Source organism: Phalacrocorax aristotelis, chromosome 17, assembly GCF_949628215.1.
Source record: "Phalacrocorax aristotelis chromosome 17, bGulAri2.1, whole genome shotgun sequence".
NCBI classification, from domain to species: Eukaryota; Metazoa; Chordata; class Aves; order Suliformes; family Phalacrocoracidae; genus Phalacrocorax; species Phalacrocorax aristotelis.
The window spans coordinates 5,066,819-5,086,819 of NC_134292.1; the positions used below are offsets into that span (position 1 = coordinate 5,066,819).

The 20,001-nt window shown below is 44.4% G+C and overlaps 1 protein-coding gene across 1 annotated transcript in view; it reads right to left on the reverse strand.

Moving 5' to 3' along the window:
* Window positions 1-20,001, reverse strand: part of BRINP1 (BMP/retinoic acid inducible neural specific 1) — an 88,374-nt gene that overhangs the window by 14,367 nt on the left and 54,006 nt on the right. Inside the window, exons 3-6 of the mRNA XM_075112057.1 lie at window positions 13,696-13,886; window positions 8,415-8,584; window positions 7,013-7,118; window positions 58-294 (exon numbers count right to left, since the gene is read on the reverse strand). Coding sequence (XP_074968158.1) covers window positions 58-294; window positions 7,013-7,118; window positions 8,415-8,584; window positions 13,696-13,886 — 704 coding nt within the window. The remainder of the gene's footprint in view (window positions 1-57; window positions 295-7,012; window positions 7,119-8,414; window positions 8,585-13,695; window positions 13,887-20,001) is intronic.

Sequence of the window (20,001 nt, forward strand, 5' to 3'; positions counted from 1 at the left end):
AATCTGAGGTGTTTTGTTTGAAATAAATCAATTGGAAAGTGTGTTTTGCTCGGTTACCTGAATTCTCCAGATCTTTATAGGCTTCTGTCCAGGTCTTGGCCATGTTTGCTAGGGTGTACTCCATGATCTGGATGTCGGTGATGGGGCAGTTGCACTGTGGGAATTCCTCCGCACACTGGCAGCCGCACTGGCTGTTCCGGCAGATGTACTCCCCCTCGCCATTGCACATGATGTAACTCAAGGCAGACTGGACAAACTTCTCTTGTAAATACTGAGGGAAAATGATCTGGAGACCTGGCACAGAAACAAGAGGCAAGGATGTGGAAAAAAAAAAAACCCAGTCATTTCAGGTATCTGCTCTTTTCAAAACCTGTTTCATTAACAGCTTGGGAAAGTGATGCTGAGGAATTAAAAGCTGCTGGAATGTTTCCCTCAGAGCTGTCATGAGTTAGGAAGGTGGGGTACAAATTGCATGCCTCTAGTGCAGGTAGTGAGATAGCTGACAGCAGAGCCCATCTGCTCTGTGAGAGAAGGGTGACAAGTGACTTCCTCCTCCCCAATGCCCAGTGCACCCCTTCATCCCAGTCCTGGATCCCAGTACAGTACAGTACAGAGCATATGAATGCAAAGTCTCCCTTATTCTCAGGTGTGGGGTTTTTTGTACTTCACAACCAAGCACTAGTTCAGAAGTGATGAGCATTACACTGGTCTGACCTGTTTTGAGAGAGACTAAATAGGTTTGGTACTCAGAAACAAGGAAACTACACACTGAAAGGAAAAAGAAGAAAGAAAGGAAAACAGAAGAAAGGAAAATAATGCAAGCAGGGATTTATAAAAGACCCTTGCAGAGTTAAGTGCCCAGCTCCCACAGTATAAATACAGGAGCTGGGTACCTGAGTCTTTTCAGCTCACTCCCTACTAGGAAGGCTACTTGCCAAATCCTATAAAAGTGCAAATGGATTTAGTGCCAATGATTTCAGTGGTGCTCTGAAGATTTACATTAGCCGCGAGATCTATCCCCATGTCTCTTTCTCCACAGCAAGCGTTTGTGTATCCATCCATCTGTGCAGGCATTAGTGTAGGTGCACGCTTGCTCAGGGACCAGAGGACATGGTAACAGTTTAAATGTTTGCCCTGTGTACAGTGCACATGTTTTTCTACCCTGTCCTTCTCCAGCCCTAGTCTCTGGGCTCCCTACAGATGTCCCTAAGGATTCACAGCTGTTTCCTTCCACCTGGCAAGTCCTGCTTGTCAGACTTGGTCAGCATCTGCAGTGGATGAGGCAGAGACGACAATAACTCTGAGCGAGCCTTTCGCAGGAAGCCTGGCCTGCTTCGCCTTCCTTGTAAAAGGCCCAGGGATTTCAGAGTGGCAGATAAAGGACTTTATGGCTTGAACAGCAGTGCTGAACTCCAGTGTAATGAAGGCACGCGGGTCAATTACCCATCTGTTTGTGTTTCTATTGCGCTGAATTACTGTATCCGTGGCTGACAGCTCATTGGAGTGGAATGAAAATAAGGCAGTAATTCAGAGGACGAGAGTGTGCAGGAAGGGCAGGAAGGGCTGTGACTCCTTTCAGGAGTTCAGGCCCATCTCTGTGATGGGTCATGTTCACCTCAGGCAAGAGAAAAGCTGCCGGCAGGGCCTCAGGGACCCCCATTACCCTTTTGCTTTTGGTTCTACAGAGACACCTCAGCCTTGACAAGGTCCCTCTGGAAGACCAAGTCTGGGGGGATGAGGAGGGTATTGAAGGCATAGGGACCTCTGTTTCCTCTCCCGTCCTGCTATTGCCAGGGCACAATCTCCGAGAGCACCATGCCTGGTGGAGCAAGCTGCCCCGGTGTCTGACCTAATTTGCAGCTGAGCGTGGTGCGGCGGCAGCCGCCAGGCAGGATGAACGCAGAGCAACGGTCAGCTGGAGAAGACGTGTGTGACACTTGCACAAGGAAGGATTTCAAGCCCAGCATTTGGAGGCACTGTGTCTGTGTAGATCCTGCTGCCTTTTCTGCGGTGCTGATGCGGGGAAGGGAGGGAACGTGCAAGGGGCTGACCACAGTCTACAATATCCCTGCGAACACCTCAAAACTAGTCTAAGGAGGATCAGCGTTTTGAGGTCCCTTTGGTCTATTCCTGAGATGTTTCTTGATAAGAAGCTCAACTTTCCTCCTGTTGTCTTCAGGAAGGACTGAAGTTCAGTCTCTTAGGGATTTATCTGAAGCAACCACCACAGAGGAATGGTCTCTTTTCAAACCTTCACACTGACATTAGGGATGGTCCCACCTGCAAAACTCCAAGGCTTTCCTTCAGAATGGAAAGAAAATGCTGTGTTATTGGAGAGCTGAGATCTACAAAAGGGGCTTGGAGAGCCTGAAGGCTGCTGTACTCACTGAGCTTGCAAGCTCACAGAGAGGCAGGCTGGACTTCTTGATGTGCATTGATCCTGCTTATTCATGGTCCAAGTCCCATGAATAAATCTTTCCACCCTCTGCTTCGTGGAGGATCAACTTGCCCTGGTTGCTCCTCCAACCTTTGAAGAAGAGGCCCAAATGCCTGCAGGCTTTTCAGCTGACCATATTTTCTTTTTGAATTTTTACTTGGATAACAGCACTGACATGCTGTCTGGTCTCAGCTACAAACGATACTGGCTTCAGAGGTTTTTTTTCTGGAGGGGAGAGGCGTAAAAAAAGCAACTAAAGTTTCAGGGAAAGCACTTCGCATCACAAGGAACATCCGTTGTGTACCTCAGCACATGCAGAAACATGAATATCCTTTAATCTCCAATACATAACATGGTCCCATCCCACACTACAAGCATCATCTGGATGCTTGCTTGCTTTTTGTTCATAAAATTCATGGTTTCTAAAAAACATTTCCAGGATAACCTTCTCTTGTAAGAAATAATCTCATCTTTATGACGTAATCAGACCTCTGTACGCTTAGCACCAATTCAACAAAACGCTTCTATAAATACTTAACTTTAATCAGGTAAGCAGTTCTGCCGGAATCCATGCAGTTAATTGTAGCATTTAACAAATAGCACATATTCAACTGTGTGCTTAGACCAGGAACAAGTGACACACAAATTCCAGCTACTCATCAAAATACCAGTGTGCGTACACCCAACGCAAAGCCCTAACTTTAAAACGGCAAACATGCTGTAGGGATTTCATCTGACTTTGAGATCTTCCAATCAGGAACTCCTTGTGGAAGAAATCAGTGTTAGGGTTACTGAAATACAAGCGTGCTTGCTTTCACATTTGTATTTTGGCATACATATAGCAATACCCACACGCTTGTCATCATACCCAGACACGGGCCGATCCATATCAATATTTTGGGGATTGTATTGAGCACCCCTGTGAGCAGATCCTAGCAGGATATTTTACAAGTACCGGGCCAGAGGCATCTCACCCAATCCTGGTATTTTCCTCCATCATTCACATGTAGTTCTGCACCATGCCCAGTGACTAAATATTGCTGAAATTAAATTGATTACAGCTGTCAGTAAAGCACAGGTGTGATTAATCATTTTTAAGGTAAGCTTTATAAACATGCAATTGTAAGAAGGCCATACTGGTTGAGACCAGCGTTCTGGGTGCTTCAGGTGCCACCGCCAAAGCAGGGAAGGTGTAGTCCCAAGGACTGTGACAGCACACGAGCCCCACAGAGCAGCTTGCAGGCAGCGACACCAGCCGTGAAAGCCCTGCTGCCAGCCACAACCTTAATAAAACATCGCGAAGTGCTGTTTTGTTCTCTAAATTTTTTTTTAATGTTACAAACTTTAAGAAAAAAATATTTTTAATCTTTCAGCGTTGTCTACTGGTAAAGCAACCTCATCTCAGTAGGGGGGCAACCTGATCTTAGACTGAGGTACAGGACCATTTTCACGGGGTGAACACCTCAATCCAAGCCCGGGCACAGAAGGAATGGGCTCTTCCTCCACAGCAGCTTCAGGAGCTGATAATACATGCAGAAGGTAACTGCTGGTGATGAGTGTTAAGGAGAATATCTTAGTTTTGAAGGTAACTTACTGATCAGAAAGAGGAATTCTGCCACTTTGTAAAGTTCCTCTTTAGAAATAAAGAGCAGCACAGATTTGGTATAGGTTTGGCTTAGAAAACTACAGGCAGAATATGAAGTGTCTGACAAGGGAACATGTCCTTAATTCACCTAGAAAAACTATTAGAGAGAGATGTTTGGCTTTGGACTGTATATAAAAGGCTTCCTGCTTTAAAAGAGGTAAATTTCCCCAGCTCTAAATTAGAGCTATTTGAAACATCTTCCACTGAAGAGTTATCTGTTGAAAATGCAGTTTCATTGAAGCATTTTGTGAGAGCATGTTGACTCCAAAAGTACTTCTCACACAGAAAGGTCTAAATGTATTTTTCGTACTTCCTCATTTTGTTTCACTGAAAAGCTGAAATGTTTTGTGTTGTCATTACTGCTCTGCCCATCTTGGCAAAGACTTTAATATTGATTGTAATGTAAATTTTAATATTCTCTTACCATATTTGACGCAACAAACTACCCATGCAATACTTCCTGTTTAATGTCACAATATTTAGAATAGCACGGAAGGATTTTACCTTATTGAAATAGTGCCATGTTGCAATATTAACATATACCATCACACTGTCCAAGAGGATGTGTCTCCAGAATTTTAATTTCCTAAAACTGTTCAAAATGTTGCTTCCCCCCCCCCCCCCCCTCAAATTTTTCAAATTTCAGCCTAGGAGACTTTTCCAAGGAGCACAAATTCCCGTTTCCCACCAGGCTGCTATAGAGCTGTGAGCATCTTCCCCTCCCATGCTCTTGTTTATTCCTTTTCCAGGCAGCACAGGCAGCTTGTGCATCAGCCACACCAGAGGCAGAGGCAGGTGAAGGGGCTGTTTCATGCTGGCAGCAGGGACAGGAGGATACAAAGTGCAAATAAATGCACTCATCTGTGAGATCCTGGCCAACAACAGGACCCCCCAGTCCCATGAGGGGAGGCGCATCACTGCAGTCCTCCCCATGCACAGGACAGGGAACCTGCCCCCAGGTACTGCTAGGAAAAAGGGAAACCTTCTGAGCCTCTGTGATACGTGTACCTGTACATATACTCTAGTGCAGGCATCTGACACAGATTTACATGCATGCTGGGTCCGCATGGATCCCGGTTTATAAATTAGTGATGCTTTTCTGTCCATGTAACCACAGGTGCAGAACCAGACACCCTGCACTGTGCATGCATCCAGGTCTTCCCCTAAATCTCCAGGCTAGCTGACCTTCCTGAACCCTACATGCAGGCGTGAAGGTAGCTTAGCTCTGGGTCTGGCCACTCCATCTCCTAAAGGGCACCTCTTTAAAACCATGACTCTCAGGGCTGGGCAGCAGCAAGCAAGTTCAGAAACAGAAATTCTCCCTGTCTCGAAGATGCTGCTCTTTTATTGAGCCAGCCTTGGAGCCAGAGTGACATGAAGGTAGTAACATGGATTTCTGTCAGCAGCTCATGCTCAGCTACTAATCAGATCAGAGGAGACTCGGTCACGATCCATTACCTGCAGCCCTGTGACTAATTTCTAATGAGGCCTTTCAGAGCAGAGGAAGGATCCTGGATAATTATCCCAAGAACCGCACTCCAGATTAGGTGGAGAACACTCAGGTGTGGCTTTAAAGGTCACTTTGTTCTATTAGGAAGAGCTCTTACCTTCCTCCCTTCCTTCGCTGTCTCCCTTGGCTTGGGTCTGGCCTTTCCCTGCGCTGGGTTATGCCATGAAGCTCTATGAAACCCACATGTGGTTGACCCTTGAGGTCCTCTGTCCATTCCCATCAGAAATCACAGCCTCCACCTTACATCCCCTCTGCCTCCTAAATTTTCCCTCTTCCTCCACCTCCTTCCCCCTCCCAGGCATCCTACTTTTTCTTTTCTCTTGTAGGATAGACAGCCAATAGAGATCTATTGATTTACCTACTTACCAGTTTGTCTGCCTATAAACCGAGCTGTCTGCTTATTTAGCTGTTTACCTAGTATTTGATGTGTCATCCTTAGGTTTTCGTTACCAGCAGCCATCATCACAGTATATAAAAAGCCTCAAATTGCTTATTGTTAATTAGGTAAGAACCAGAACTCAGTGATTTAGATAATCACTGGAATAGTGAAAACAACCTGCCTATTATTTTTAAAGGCAAATAATAACAACAATAATAATATATCCGCAACATGACTCAGTAAATGAAACCCAGTTTCTGTGAAACCAAGATTAAAACAACACTTGCCAAATTATACTCAAAGCGGAAGATGTAATGTAGCCCATTCATCTGAAAAATTAAAATTTGTGCAAGTACAAGGATTCCAGAAATAAAACCATCTGGGCAAATGAGCAATTAAATCCCACATTTCCTTATTTTGTCAAAAAGTTGGGAATAACCTCAGTAAATTACATGCCCAGTGAATTTCCTCCTTCTACTGAAGTTGACTTCTTGCTAACTGGCACGTATTTATTTATTAATTTGGCCATGACCTCTATTCTATCTGTTGAATTCTGGACTAGCTCCCCAACTGGGACTGAAGCCATGGCTTCTAGCATCCAAATAAAACCTCTGACTTCTCCCAAAGATTACTGTCATTAGAGTCTCCCAAAAGCTGATCTACAAATCTCTTACACAAATCAGCAGTTTGAGAGGGACAGAGAGAGACGTGGACAGAATGCCCCTTCAATATTAATGTAAAAGGTCATATGTATTTATATCGGTGTATGTATAATATCCAGAAGTCCACCAAAATTCAATAGCAGGGGGCACCCAGACACTTCACTGGGGTCCAGCCTCAGTTCCTTGCACCTTTAGCTCAGTCCCTGTCAAGGCCTGGCTCTGCTGTGCTAAGGCTCATATGAAGCCACTGGTTCTGCTTCAGGGAACTTACAGCAAAGACAGCAATCACAGCAAATAGAGGAGGGTAAAAGGCTAGAAGAAATGCCACTCCTCTCTCATTTCATCCCCCCACTCCACACCCTGTATTCCTGTGCCCTACCTTGCAGGTGGAGTTTGCTCTCAGTGCTTTGCAGAAGGACAGAACTCACAGAGTCCAGATTGTCATAGCTGTTACAGCCCAGGGGGCCAGTCCGAGTTTCTGTTACCTATGGAGGATGTAGAAAAGAGAGAGTGTTCCCTTTGATTACAGCATCACATCTTCCCCAGGTGGGTTCAGACCTTGTAATATAATGACCCCTTGTCACCAGCTGATGCAATGCAAAATGCATCTTCCCTAATTGGGAAAAAATGCCCCACGCCAGACAGACGCAGCTAATGTTTGGCACACTCACAAGCTGAAAAAATAGAGTGAACTGTATCTGCTTTCTTTATGGTCCTGCATATTATTCTGAGCTTGGCAATAAGATCCTGCAGATTGATGTTTCTCATAGAGGATCTCCACTGGAGAACATCAGAAGCCAGTAGAGGAGTTATTCCCTGGCTTCTCTTATTGGAAAGCTTCTCTTATTGGTGGGATGGATTGCCAGCCCACAATGGTGCCTGGTGCTCCCATAACATATGTGCACGCCATCCTTGTGCTGAGGATAGATGGAGGCACAGATGACCTACAGTGCTGTTGGTTTCCAGCCATGAAGGAGAGCTCCCCTTCTGAATTCACACAGGGTGATTATCTGCTGTCACTGTTTCAATATCTCAATTCGATTTCCCATCCAGAAGGGAACAGACTCAGCCATGAGACACCACAGAACAATAGCAAGGGCTGAAACCTTTCAGAAATGGCTAACAATGATGACTCCATCCACATCGACTTCCCTGGAGCTAACTCTGCAACAATAAAATCCCTCCCCAGTATAGGATGATTGCTTTCATAGAAGGCAGCCTTTGTCTGCAGAGCCATTTTCCCTGTTTTGTATGCTCTGAACAGCTTCCCTTCCTTTCTGCTGCAACCCCCAAGCTGTCTCTCAGTCCATTTCATTCCAGATGCCTCAGTAATGCCACACTGAGTTTGTCACCTTTTCTCGTAGTAAATTCATCTGGGATATGCTTAGCAGTCTTACACCCACAAGAGGAAAATACTTCTGGGTTGCACCGGGTTGCCCATTTCACAGCCCTACCTTTCCCTTCCAACTTCGACCACTGATCGGGATTATCTGCTCCCTCTCTCCTTCCCAGGGGTCACTGCCACACATAGTGGAAGCCTCCTATCCTACGCAACCATCACACTGAATGCCCACCTCTTTCCAGATACTACTGGCCCTGGGGAAATAAATTCTTCTGTAAGGTCTACAAGAAAACAATTCATCCTGGGAAATTAGTGTGGAAACAAAACAACTTGGATCAAAAAAGACATCACGCTGGACTGGCAAAGTCCTGCCCCAAATCCCTACGGTATTGGTATGGACACACAGCCTTCTTTCTCTTCCCAAGGCAAGATACAGTACCTTGATTGCTCCGGTAGAGATCTGGATCTCATGGAGTCTCCTCATGGTGCCATCACGGTCTACAAAGTAGGAGGAAGCAAGCTGGTGCAATGCTTCGACGCTCTGGGTAGCGTTTCCTGACTTTCTGTCAAGGCGGCTTTTGTCCATGTACATGGTCAAGGCCTCCTCTCCTGCGGCACAAAGAAAAGGAGATCTCAGTAAGGCCCAGGAAGCTGCCGTGTAGGGTCATCTTAGCAGGAACTCATGACGTCACATGTTGCATATAAGAAAGAAAAGTCCAACACCTAAAGCACTCTTAAATGAACCCACCCTTCCTCACGAGTACAAGAACCTCAGTGTGGTGTATATGAGCTTCCCTCTCTATTTAGCCACACTTGTAGATCACCTCCACTGAATTGACTGGACAACGCTGTGGGTGTTTAGTAGCCAGCATAGCTTTACCACAACTGTTGTAAAGGATTCAGACCATTTGTCCCACTTTAGGAATGCGTTTCTCGGTGGGCAGCACCTCCGGAACAATGCACTCCTGACCAGAGAAGATGCCACCTTTATGCAATTCTCTCTGATCTGATTTCTAGAAGAAACAAACAATGATTTAAGTTGCAAATAGGACACAGGTACATAGGTGGGTACAGAGGACAAACAAATGCTAGTTTTACCCCTTTAATTTCCCGTGACTGTGCAAAAAGGTAAGGCCCGGGGGCTGAGTGAAGGACAGCGATCAGAGGAAAGAGAATATGAGAAATTTAAGTTAAACTGACCACCCTTTCTGCGTTTCTTTCCTCTCCTAAAGACTCACCCAGTGAGTTTAAGTGGAGAGTGAAAAATATTGTGCAAGATAAAGGACAACAGGTGATTTTCAGTCAGTAATCACAGAGAATCTGGGAGTGAAACAGTTAAGACCTGATAGCCCCATACATCCTAAACATTAGCAGAAACCTGAATCTAACAGAAGATATGTGAAAAGGACACAAAGCTGGGAAGTTATATTTACCTAAAAGTTCAGTTTGTGCTGTATACGCCAGATTAAAATCCAGTTCATTCTTAAGAGAAGGCTGGAAATATAAAAGGAGTAAAAAGGTAGAATACCATCCCGCATTCCTAACAGCTGAAGTTCTGATTTTAATAAATGAAGAGAATAGATACGTAGGGCAGGAATGTGCCATTTCTACATAGCTCTCTTAATAAGAAGAATGGTACTTGTTCTGATTTGATAAATGAACCACTGACGAATACATTGCCTCTGGCAATAATAGCATGGTCAGAAAAAATGTACCACCTCTTCTTAGGCCAAGAAATATTTTGCTCTTCAACATTTTTGCATTATTTTAAGAGTACAAGCACTTACTTTTCTTAAAAATTCATATTAGCTGAAATCATTTGATTTGTCCAAATAATTTCTTTTATTGCACACATGAAAAAAACCAGCAAGCCCTTCCCCTTGCTTTCCCTGGAAACTTTCCAGCTTTCATCTGGAAGCCAAATGCCTGAAAACAAACCAAAAATATTCTGGCTGAAAATCAAAATATTTTTATTGGATTTCAGTTTTCCAAGCGATTGATATGTTGAGGATTGAGCCTTTGGTTTTGAGATGAAAAATGGAAATTTTTGGTGGAAATAAGATACTTTTCATCAAAAGAATTGATCAGTTGAAATCTTTTAATTGGCTTCATAGGAACTAAGTGGAGAAGTTTGGCATGTAAAACTTTCTGTCTTCAATATTTTGTTAAAAATAGCATACTATCCTTTGACCATGATCAAAGTTGTAGTGATAACAGTATTGTCATTGTTACTTCTCACAAAAACATTGCCCTGGAAAATGACCAACTTTGATTTCCTGTATCACCGTTAGCATTATCATGCCCTGAGCAGAGTGAGCAGCCCTTGGCAGGGATCAAGGCTCTGTCACATCAGGCTCTATCCACACAAACAGCAGAAAGATGGTTCCTGTCCCGGAGGATTTAAAACCCACATATCTGATGAGACACAACAACAGGTGTACACAACAAACAGCCAGCAAAGCACAAGGTAATAAGATGACTGTGATTTGTGTGAGCAACAGCGGTCACGCACACCAGATGCCCGGCTGCTGTCAATGCATTTTCAGGTTTCATCTCCGAGGTGAGTTTTACAGGTGGATTTGAAGGAAAGTCAGATTTTGTGACTTTTCATGACGCAACTCCTTTGCCACCAAAAGGACATCTGCGTGGGAGTTAGCCAAGTGGGCTGAGGGAAGATAGGCTGGAATGGTGTGAAAGTGTAATTTGAGCCAAAAGTTTTGTATCTCCCATGTAATGGGAGTACTTGTCTATAATGGAGATGCTGCAAACATAAATGATGCTTTGTCTCCATTTCACAGTGCTGTGAAAGGAGAGGGAAGACCTGGAATAATTCTCCCCTTAGCTGTGATTCTCAGAGAAACCTGTGGGATCCAGGTCCCAATTCTTCTTCAATTCCAGGAACTGGAAAAAAAAAACCCAGCTGTCTGTGGAAAAATATCATGCCTTCTTTTAATAGCCAACACCTAAAAATCAGGACCTTTTCAGTCCAGACCACTTCATTTTAGTAGAGGAATGTCGAGACTGGAGATCCCTTGGACAGAGAGCAACCAAGACGCGTGGGTTGAACTGCATCAGGCAGTAACAGTTGTTTTGGCTCACCAAGAGATCCGCTGTTAGCTTTCAGTTCACAGACAACGTGAAGTGGGCAATGAGCAGCTGAGACAGCTCCTAGACATCAGACAGGAGGAACACACAAAAGCTGCCATTTTTCCTCCCTGAGGTGTTTGGACCCCTCCTCTGGGAGGAAGAAGAAGAAAACTGGAAAGTAAAGCCCAAGATATCTGATGCTTCTCCTGAGGGACAAATACTGTCCCTAGGAGTGAAGAGTGCTGAACAGAAATAATGTTGCTGGAAACCTATTCTGCGTACATGTGTGCAGACCTGGAAAAGCACAGCATCCCCATAGAGAGTGCACATGAGAAAGCAACCCTTAGATCACAAGAGGTTAATAGACTTTTGCTGCATTATTAAGTCTTAATTTCTCGTTTATTAAGCGGATGCTATGTTCAAAGCTGTCTTTCCTTCAGGGCTTTCTCTGCAAATTGGCTCTCAGCTCTGTGTGCTCCATTCCAGAACATGGATGCCCTCAAAATGACCCTTCACCAATCCCTTTGTCAGAACTAAACTGGAGCAGAGCTGGTTTTTTATTAGGCTCCGGGGGACCCAGCTGCTCTGTAGGTTGAAAGGCATCAGAGCTGTTCCTCATGTGGCCAGGTAAAAATAGCTGCTGCATTCAGGTGGGCTGGCCTGATCCATCACCCAGCCTCCTGGGGTCCATGCAACAGCTGGCATCTAAAAGCAAACAATTTCCTGTGTGTTTGTCACTTGTTTGCAACCTAATAAGACATCAGGCTAGGTTTACAAACCGCTGTAATCCAAAGCAGAATTCTTGTAACTTTTCTGAGGAGACCTGAGGTCCTGGGAGAGGAGGGGTGCCAGGACATGCCTGTTTTTATATCCCAGTGGTCTTGTTTAGTCCTCAGACTGTGATTAGAGTGTGTCGTCCTTGCATAATGCATGTTCAGCTTCATCTACATTTTCTCTGGGACTGCCATTGCCAAGATAAATCCTTCTTTTCTCCCCCACCATTGCTCACCATGCTCTGGGCTGATGGAGCATTTAGCACTCCTCTCCAACACCAGTTCTCGTTACAAACTACTACATATTTAAAACTGTTGTGTTGTAAAATCAGGAGAAGAAACAAGCCACTGTGAATAATTTACAACCTTACCCAGGCAAAATTAAAAATATATTTTACCATCAAAGTTCTTTCTTATTTTCAATTTCCAGAGATGTGAGTGGCAAGAAGAAAAAGGCATATCATGGAAAGAAAAGTAACCCACAAAAAAAACCCCTCTCAACACTTCTTTGGATTCTTACTTGGCTGGCTTGGGCTCTGTAAAATATGGTCCTGAAAAGCGATTTCCTCAATAAAAAGGAGTTTATCTTGACACAGACTTCATTACGGCCTGATGCAGGCAGCCACTTGTACTCTTCAGTGCATGGAAACCTGCTTTCTCTCACATTTCTCGCTGATGGAGCAGACGGTTTGAATGCCTGGACTGGAGGAGCAGCCCGAGGTTCTTTGAAGGACATTTGCCACACAAGAGGCCATTTGACTTCAGTGGAACCATGCCAATTTACCTGCCACCTAATTTGTGCATGGGTCACATGCACACATCTAATCTCATCTACATCTTGTCTGAGTGTTTTGGGAGCAGACAGATGGCCAGAAATTCCTCAAAGTTCACTACAAATTTTGCAGTGTGGCAAGGCTGGAGGTCAGGTACTTTAGAAGCAGCATCAGCAACACATTCTCTACTAAAATTAAGACCCTTTACCACTGCAGACTCCCTCTCACAGAGAGTAGTTCTCAAAAGAAAGGCATTTAAATGCACACCCCAAAGGGGTAAAAGTAGCACAAGAGAAAAAAATCAGCAGCAAATATCAAGAGGAGTTGCTGAATTTCATCCCTCCTGTTTGCAGTACTCAGTACTTGAATTGTTTATGCGGCACCAACAGCAGTGCACATACAGGGATTAAAGGCCCTACAGTAGAGTTTATGTCATCACTGATGTACTCTGCTTGCACAGTCAAGCCCCTCTCCACTCCTTGCATATACGTTTTACTTAACTGTCGTGTTCTTTCAAAAGTCTGCTTCATGTTACTGCTTTTATTTATGCATGCAGCACAGGCCTTTCTGGCCATCTCTCCCCCTGCTCACACACTCGCTGCCCAACTCCTTCAACTCCCTTTTCCTGGAGCTCTTTAAAATTCCTCCAGTTCCAGCAAGAAAGGACATTTTTTTCCTTCTGCATTTGGTTTCATTCTGAAAAAAAGAGGGATCAACACACTCTATTGTCAAATGAAGGACAGGGGCGCAGGAATGACAGACAGGCTCCCCGGCTAAATGAAGCATGTTTATCTTGACGCACACCGGTACACACATGCTGTTGTCAGAGGAGCACAGGTGCACATGTATCACAGGCACTGAACTCACATGTATTGCGCTGTGAATTCATTTGCAAAGGCTATTTGTTCTCTGGGGGTTTTCACACCACCTGACGATGAGACGGGCTTTGGCTTGGGGAGGTGCAGCCTGGCTCTTTGCTACCAGCCAGAATTCACACAACGCGGCCAAAGTTTGCAGGTGCTGTCCTGTGCCTTCACCGCCCCGCCACTGGCACCCACGTACGAAAACAGCCCAGGTTGCCACCTACCTCCCAGGGTGGCAGAGATGAGGATGTGGGTGCCGTACTTTTTGATGATGGTATCAATGAACTGCTGCGTGGTGGGTCTCCTGCCCAGGAGGCGGATGCTCCTCTGAAACTCAGGCATCAGGGGCAGTGGATTGTGGAGCAGGTCCCTCCGCTCGATGGCTGTGTTCCTCACCTTCCAACGGGCAAACTCCCTAGGCGACAACACAGGAACACAACAGGGGTGAGGCTTTGAGTCCTGAGGGGCAGGGAGAGCCACCGAGGGCAGGGGAGGCAGATGGTGAAGGGGACAATCCTGTTGGACACCCCCACACGGATACACACGTGAGGCCACAAGGCTAGACGGAAGGGGAAGGGGAGAAGAGGAAAAGCAACACATTACTGCACAACAAAAACACACTTTCAGGATCGGGGTCTGGGCTGATAGGGAGGCACTCTCAGAGTCTCCAGAGATGCCTGGCAGAGGGCTGCGCTTCCCTGCAAAGAAAGCAGCCTGGTCCTTTCACCCTCACACTCTCTGGGGTCTTACACTTCTCCATAAAGCAGCAAATTCTGGTTTCTGTCAGCAAAAATGCTGGTCAGTTAGACAGATTGTAGATCCAGGCCACTCCGATCATTGCTATGTCCCCATGTCCACAAGCCTTCCTTGTAGCTACTGCTTTTGCAAAGCAAGGCTGGAGGAAATACTTTCTCCAAACATCTTAATCTTTCAGCACCAGGGAGTACAGCAAAAGTTCATTTTGAAAAACAATATGCTTGATAAACCATCTAGAAGAATCGATTCCGATATAAGCAGAGGCCAGGATGAAAATGGAGGTTTTGTTTGTTTTTATTTAAAAAAAAAAAAAAGAACACAAAACGATAAAGTCATTTTCAAATCCCTTCCTTTAAACTGATAGGAACTGGGGGAAAAAAGTTAATGTTTGCAAAAGCAGCGCTTTATTGCGGGTATCCATTTTGAAACAACAGAGAGGGAAATGTCTAGAGAAAACCTTGCACACCTGTGATCTAAAAATCAGGCCTCTGAAATACATCACCAGCTGAGCACCTAAAAGATGAGAAACCTATTAATGTCCTTTGAAAAATATTGAGCAAGGCCTTCTTAAAAGGAAAGGATATTATTTATAACCACTCTCCAACAACACACCTGCACTATCTTAAGCCATCTCCCAGATAATCAAGTCACAGGCTTCTTTATCACTTTTCATTCACTTATTCCTGTAACTCGGGTTTAAGACAAAGGTTCCATTTAAATAATAGGAATGACAATATCTGGCAGTGACGTGGCACTTTCTATCAATGTGTGTCAGCTCACACCTGCAATCCCACTTCGCTGGTAGAGAACCTGACATGCAGGCAGATTTAAGAGATGCTGTAAGTCAGTTGCAAAGCCAGGATCACAAACCAGATCTTTTTTTCCCCAGGTTGATTCTACACCCAGTCCACTTTATGTGTCTTAGGCTGTTATACTTGATGCAATTATGCATGCATTTATTTTGATTGCACCCCGTCACAACACTCCAGGCTGTCTAACAGCGATTGCATTGATTAAAAGAGCAAAGTGCAGCTTTTTACTCCAAAATATCTCCCTACACCTGAGCTAATGCCCCCTCTGTAACTCCTAGGCTTTCACAAGCCAAGTAAAAATGCCAAAATAAAACACCCCTCTTACAATATCTTAAGAGTCATTAGTGTCAAACCTTGAAATCCACAGAAACTTCGGTCTTTCCTAGAAAAACCTCTGTCAAAAGGCCAAAAAAAACCCCAGACCCAAACCCCCATAGATTATGTTCTTAATACCAGGACTAGAGAAGACATAGACCATTGGCTATAAAGTTATCTGCAGACAGCGAGTGCATTACCAATGTCCATGTATTCACTATATGGTGCAGAATATACTTTTTCCTCTGCTGTCCAAGAGTAGTGTAAAAGTCCAATACTTAGTATCTGTGGAAAAGATACATTTGGTGGTCCTATGGTTGCTTTTAATGATAGGTAGAACCTTAAAAGTAAAGGCAGATAGCTTCTCTCTGACACTACAGAAAGGTGGTTCTCATCAGTCATTATTAGAATGGTGATCCCAAACCTGTCTATACAAGAAAATCCTCTTCACATGAAGAAGATAGGGTCCCTTCAGGGTACAGTGGTTACACTGTATGGGAAGATGCAGCCCTGGATGCTAAAAGACAGGCAAGGATTTATAATAAATAGAGATTCCCACGTTACTATCATAAAGATCATAACCCGAAAGCATAGGAAAAATGCCATCTGTGCTTCCTCTCCAAAGAGACAATTATTACTTCCTGTAAGCTCAGGCACATTTTGCTCTCAGATTACTGCTTCCTGCAAGCATTATCAACAAAGTCAGGAGGGACTAGAGCCCTCCAGAGCCAGCACATTTTCAGAGAGGGCTGGAAGAATGCTTCATGTTCCCAGACAGAGTACGGACAGTTTGCTTTTGTTACTGTGAAGTTACCTATTCCAAAGCAAAGACTGTGGAGTTGAAATGTGCAACTCTTCAAGAAGGGCCCTATTGATCTATCAACACCCAAACCCTAGGGGTGCCTCCATTTAGGGTGTGGGGTGGACAGGGCAAACTGTTACGGTTAGGACCCTGAACTGGATAGTGGTGGGTAATAAAGATGGGAGAAGGTAGGAACAGAATGAAATTTTGGTAAGCAGTGTGTTAATTTTTTATATCGAGTCCAGCATCGTCTCACAACACCACTCGCAGGAGGCAAAAGGAGGAGTTTAGAAGAATTCTTTGCCATATCTTCAATGTCGCCTGCTGCCGAGGAACATTTCCAGTCACCATTCATGGAGTAGAGAAGTCCTTAGCAGAACCCACATCTATAACACCATAATGAAGGAGACTTTCTCCACTCAGCTCTTATGCAAGCCATCCCTCCCCAGGGCTTCCTACTCCTAGGGCATATCACTGAGGTGAAAGCCCACTTCTATTATGCTTTCCAAATGCTTGGATGTGTGGCTTTCATAGCTGATGAGAAAAGCTGAGCAAATACCTTATGATGAATAATTTATGCAACTAACTTAGATGTTTATCTTCTGCTCATAGAATATCCATGAGCCAGTCGCAATTCCCTCTAATTTATGCATTATTTGAGTTTACTTAGTGACATTCTTAAAGTTTGTTTTTGGGTTTTTTTAAGGTTTTGCATAGTATTTGGCTGTATTATCTCTTTCTGTGCTCTTGATTGGTTGGGATTGGTCAAGCAAATGATTTGGTACTGTTAGGATTCCTGATTAATGCCCACAAACACATTTTAAACTTGGCTTCCCCAGTTACGAATATTTTACACTGAAAACCCTCTAAATACTAGCAGTCTTCCATACAACCTATAGAACTCTGTGCTGTAAGATGCACCTGAGGCCAAGATTATGGTACAATTTTGGAAAATAGACTTAACATTAATAGATATGGCCAGTGAAATCACTTAGAGTTATTGAGGTGATTAAAAAAAAGAAAGATATTTGCAGGGAAGAGTATAGCTCTGGCCTTAGGGAATGATCCAGCCTGTAACTCTTGAAGTCTGTCAAGAAACACCTCCATGAACAGGTTTTCTATTAGCTTCCAATGCTAGACGTAATTGCATTTTCCACAGAAGCAGCTGCTATTGGCCAAGACTGAATCCATGACACCGGGCTAGGTAAGCATATTCTTCTGTGTTTGTCACCGCTGAATCCTTGAATCTGTGATTCTCTGGAGGATCTACCAAGGCCTTGGATTCATGGATGATGTGTACCAAAGGGCACTGAAGTCTTTCCTCCCAGAAATCCTTCTCAGATGCCATTTCACTGATCATTGCTTCTCAGAACGACCAGTGACTGCACAGCCTCAATGCCATTGCCTGGAAAGCAGAGGTGAGGCCTCTACAGGTCTCAAGGCACTTTATAAAAGAGAAATATTGCACTGTTGCTTGCTCGCTTTCCAGGTGAAGAAGTTGCAAAGACTTGACCAGGATTATGATGGCACTCCACGATCTGGTTAGGATTAGTACAGCCTTCTGACCCTCAGGGGAAATCCCTAGCAAGGACCTGAACTTCTGCCAGTGGGGAAGCTTTTAAGGGCTTCAGAAAGATGATAAACCTCTTAGCAAGGAGGAGGAAGAGTCTGTATCCCTGATGCAGAGACAGTATAAGAAGAAATTATGACCTAACGTCTGAGTAGTGGGGGAGAGGCACTTGTTTATGTTCTAATGTCTCGCCAGTGTAGACAGCCCATGCTAATGTGGAGTGTACCCAGGAAAACGCCTGCCAGGTCAGCAGAGGGGAGTGTGCTCTCTAATGTCTGGTGAAAGCACTGAAGAGCCTACTCTTCTGATGGCTGGAAGGGGTAGGAAGTGCTAATGCAAGGGGGAAGGGAGGTGAGAGCAAAAAGAGGAATGAAGCACTGCCTCACAGAGGCAGAAACACATATTTCAGGCCTTCCTCCCTGTCACAGTAAGAGGATATATTTTATTTGTATACAGCTACATCTGAGAAAATACTTGCCTCTTCAGAGTTCACAGTAATGAGCTCACCATCAAGGCCATGCGTGTCAGAGACAGAAGGAGCCACTAGGGATGTCTCAGTGCTCATTAGCACTATGACCCCTCCAGGGAAACATAAAAAAGGCGGAAAAATGCTGAAGAGAGAGGAAAAGTCACAAGCCTGGAATGGGTGCATCACCCAGACCCTCCACTGCACCAGCAGAGTGTCTAGGAGAATCCAAGAGCAAGAGCATCTCTACCCAGGGAGAGAAGTCTGAAAGAGAGAGGCTGTCAGAGCAAATTAAATTCCCCATCTTCAAATGGCCAAGACAACCAAAGGATGTAAGTGAAGAAACAAGTTCAGTGCAGACCTCAGGGGCTGGCACTTAAAACCAGAAAGAAATTAAATGCATTAAACAATTACCAAAACACAGTGTGTTTGAAAAAGGAAAAAGGAAAAAAAGCAGAGCAGGAAGACACCGAACAAAGTCTATAACTGTCACGCTAACTAGAACGCCCTAACACCTCCTGCTGCTGCATGGATATATTGCCTTCAGGGCCTGCAGGGCAGTTAGTGCACCCCACTCACAGTGTACACTCAGGCGGGACCAGCCCCACCATTCCCTGGGAACTGGGCAAGGAGAAGGCACCAGCTCCTTTCTGTTCAGTGGCTATCTTTTTTTATAGATCATTGCTCAAGCACCATCAACTGCTCCCACAGGTGATGAACAGACAGAGCCTTTCCAAAGGCAACTCCCTCTTCAGTAACAGCAAGACACAAACATTGCTTAATGTCCTTTACTTGGCACATTGCACACACTGACTTTCTGATGTCCCGGGTCAGAGAACTCCTAAAGCCTTCTTGCTCTCTTGGATTTTGGTGTATACACAATGGCACCTGTCTAGACAAGTCTCTGCCTCTTATTTTCATCCAAGCACCTCACAATCATTAAGACAGATATTTTCGATTCCCCCTATATATGTTGCAGGCAAGTGTGATTAGCTGTTAGAATTAGTGTGAACCAAAACAGACAGATTTTAGGCCTTGTCCAGGTTAAAAAAAAAACAAACACCACCAAAAAAACTCACCCAAGTTTTGTGTTAGCATCAGGAACTTAGCTGAAAGACCTCCATAATCCTCCCAGATGCTCCTAAAACAGAGCTGTTGGTTTGGGGTCTTTGTTTTGTTTTCTCTTTCCTTTTCTCAGCCTAATTGTTCCCATCATGGGCTGAACAAAGTAATGGTTATCTTCAGTCCTCAGGGTGATAGCTCTTCCAGGTTACTGTGAGCCCTTCACTCTGCAAACAATGCCATGGGGGCAGGACACAAGCATGACAACAGCACTATAATGCTTATCTTTTACTGCCAGACCTGGCTTAATGTGAGTCTGTACAGGGTATCTGTGATTATGGTGGGGTCAGTGATGTTTTATTTCTAGTCTGTGCCCTCAAAATGCCAGACAGCCCCAGGCTGAGCAGTGTAATATTCCTTCAGCAGCTTGGCCTCTTCTCTATCTAGGCCAGCATGAAGAAGTCAGTCTTCAAAACCAAGCTTTTCAAAGGACCTACAAGAATTAGTTTCCTCTGAGGGTTTGGCACTCATCCCCCCTAATCTATTTAAGAAAACTCTAGTCTGTAGATTCAAACTCGTTCCAAATTAGACAGAGGATGAAGCTCTGCTGTAAGAAAGAGAAAAAAAAATCTAATTCTAGACTAGTATGAAAAAGAAACCATTTAGGCTGAAAGTCTACAGCATTTTGCATAACAACCAGGCAAGCAGACAGGCTGACATATGACAGCTGTCAGGTGAATAAGATAA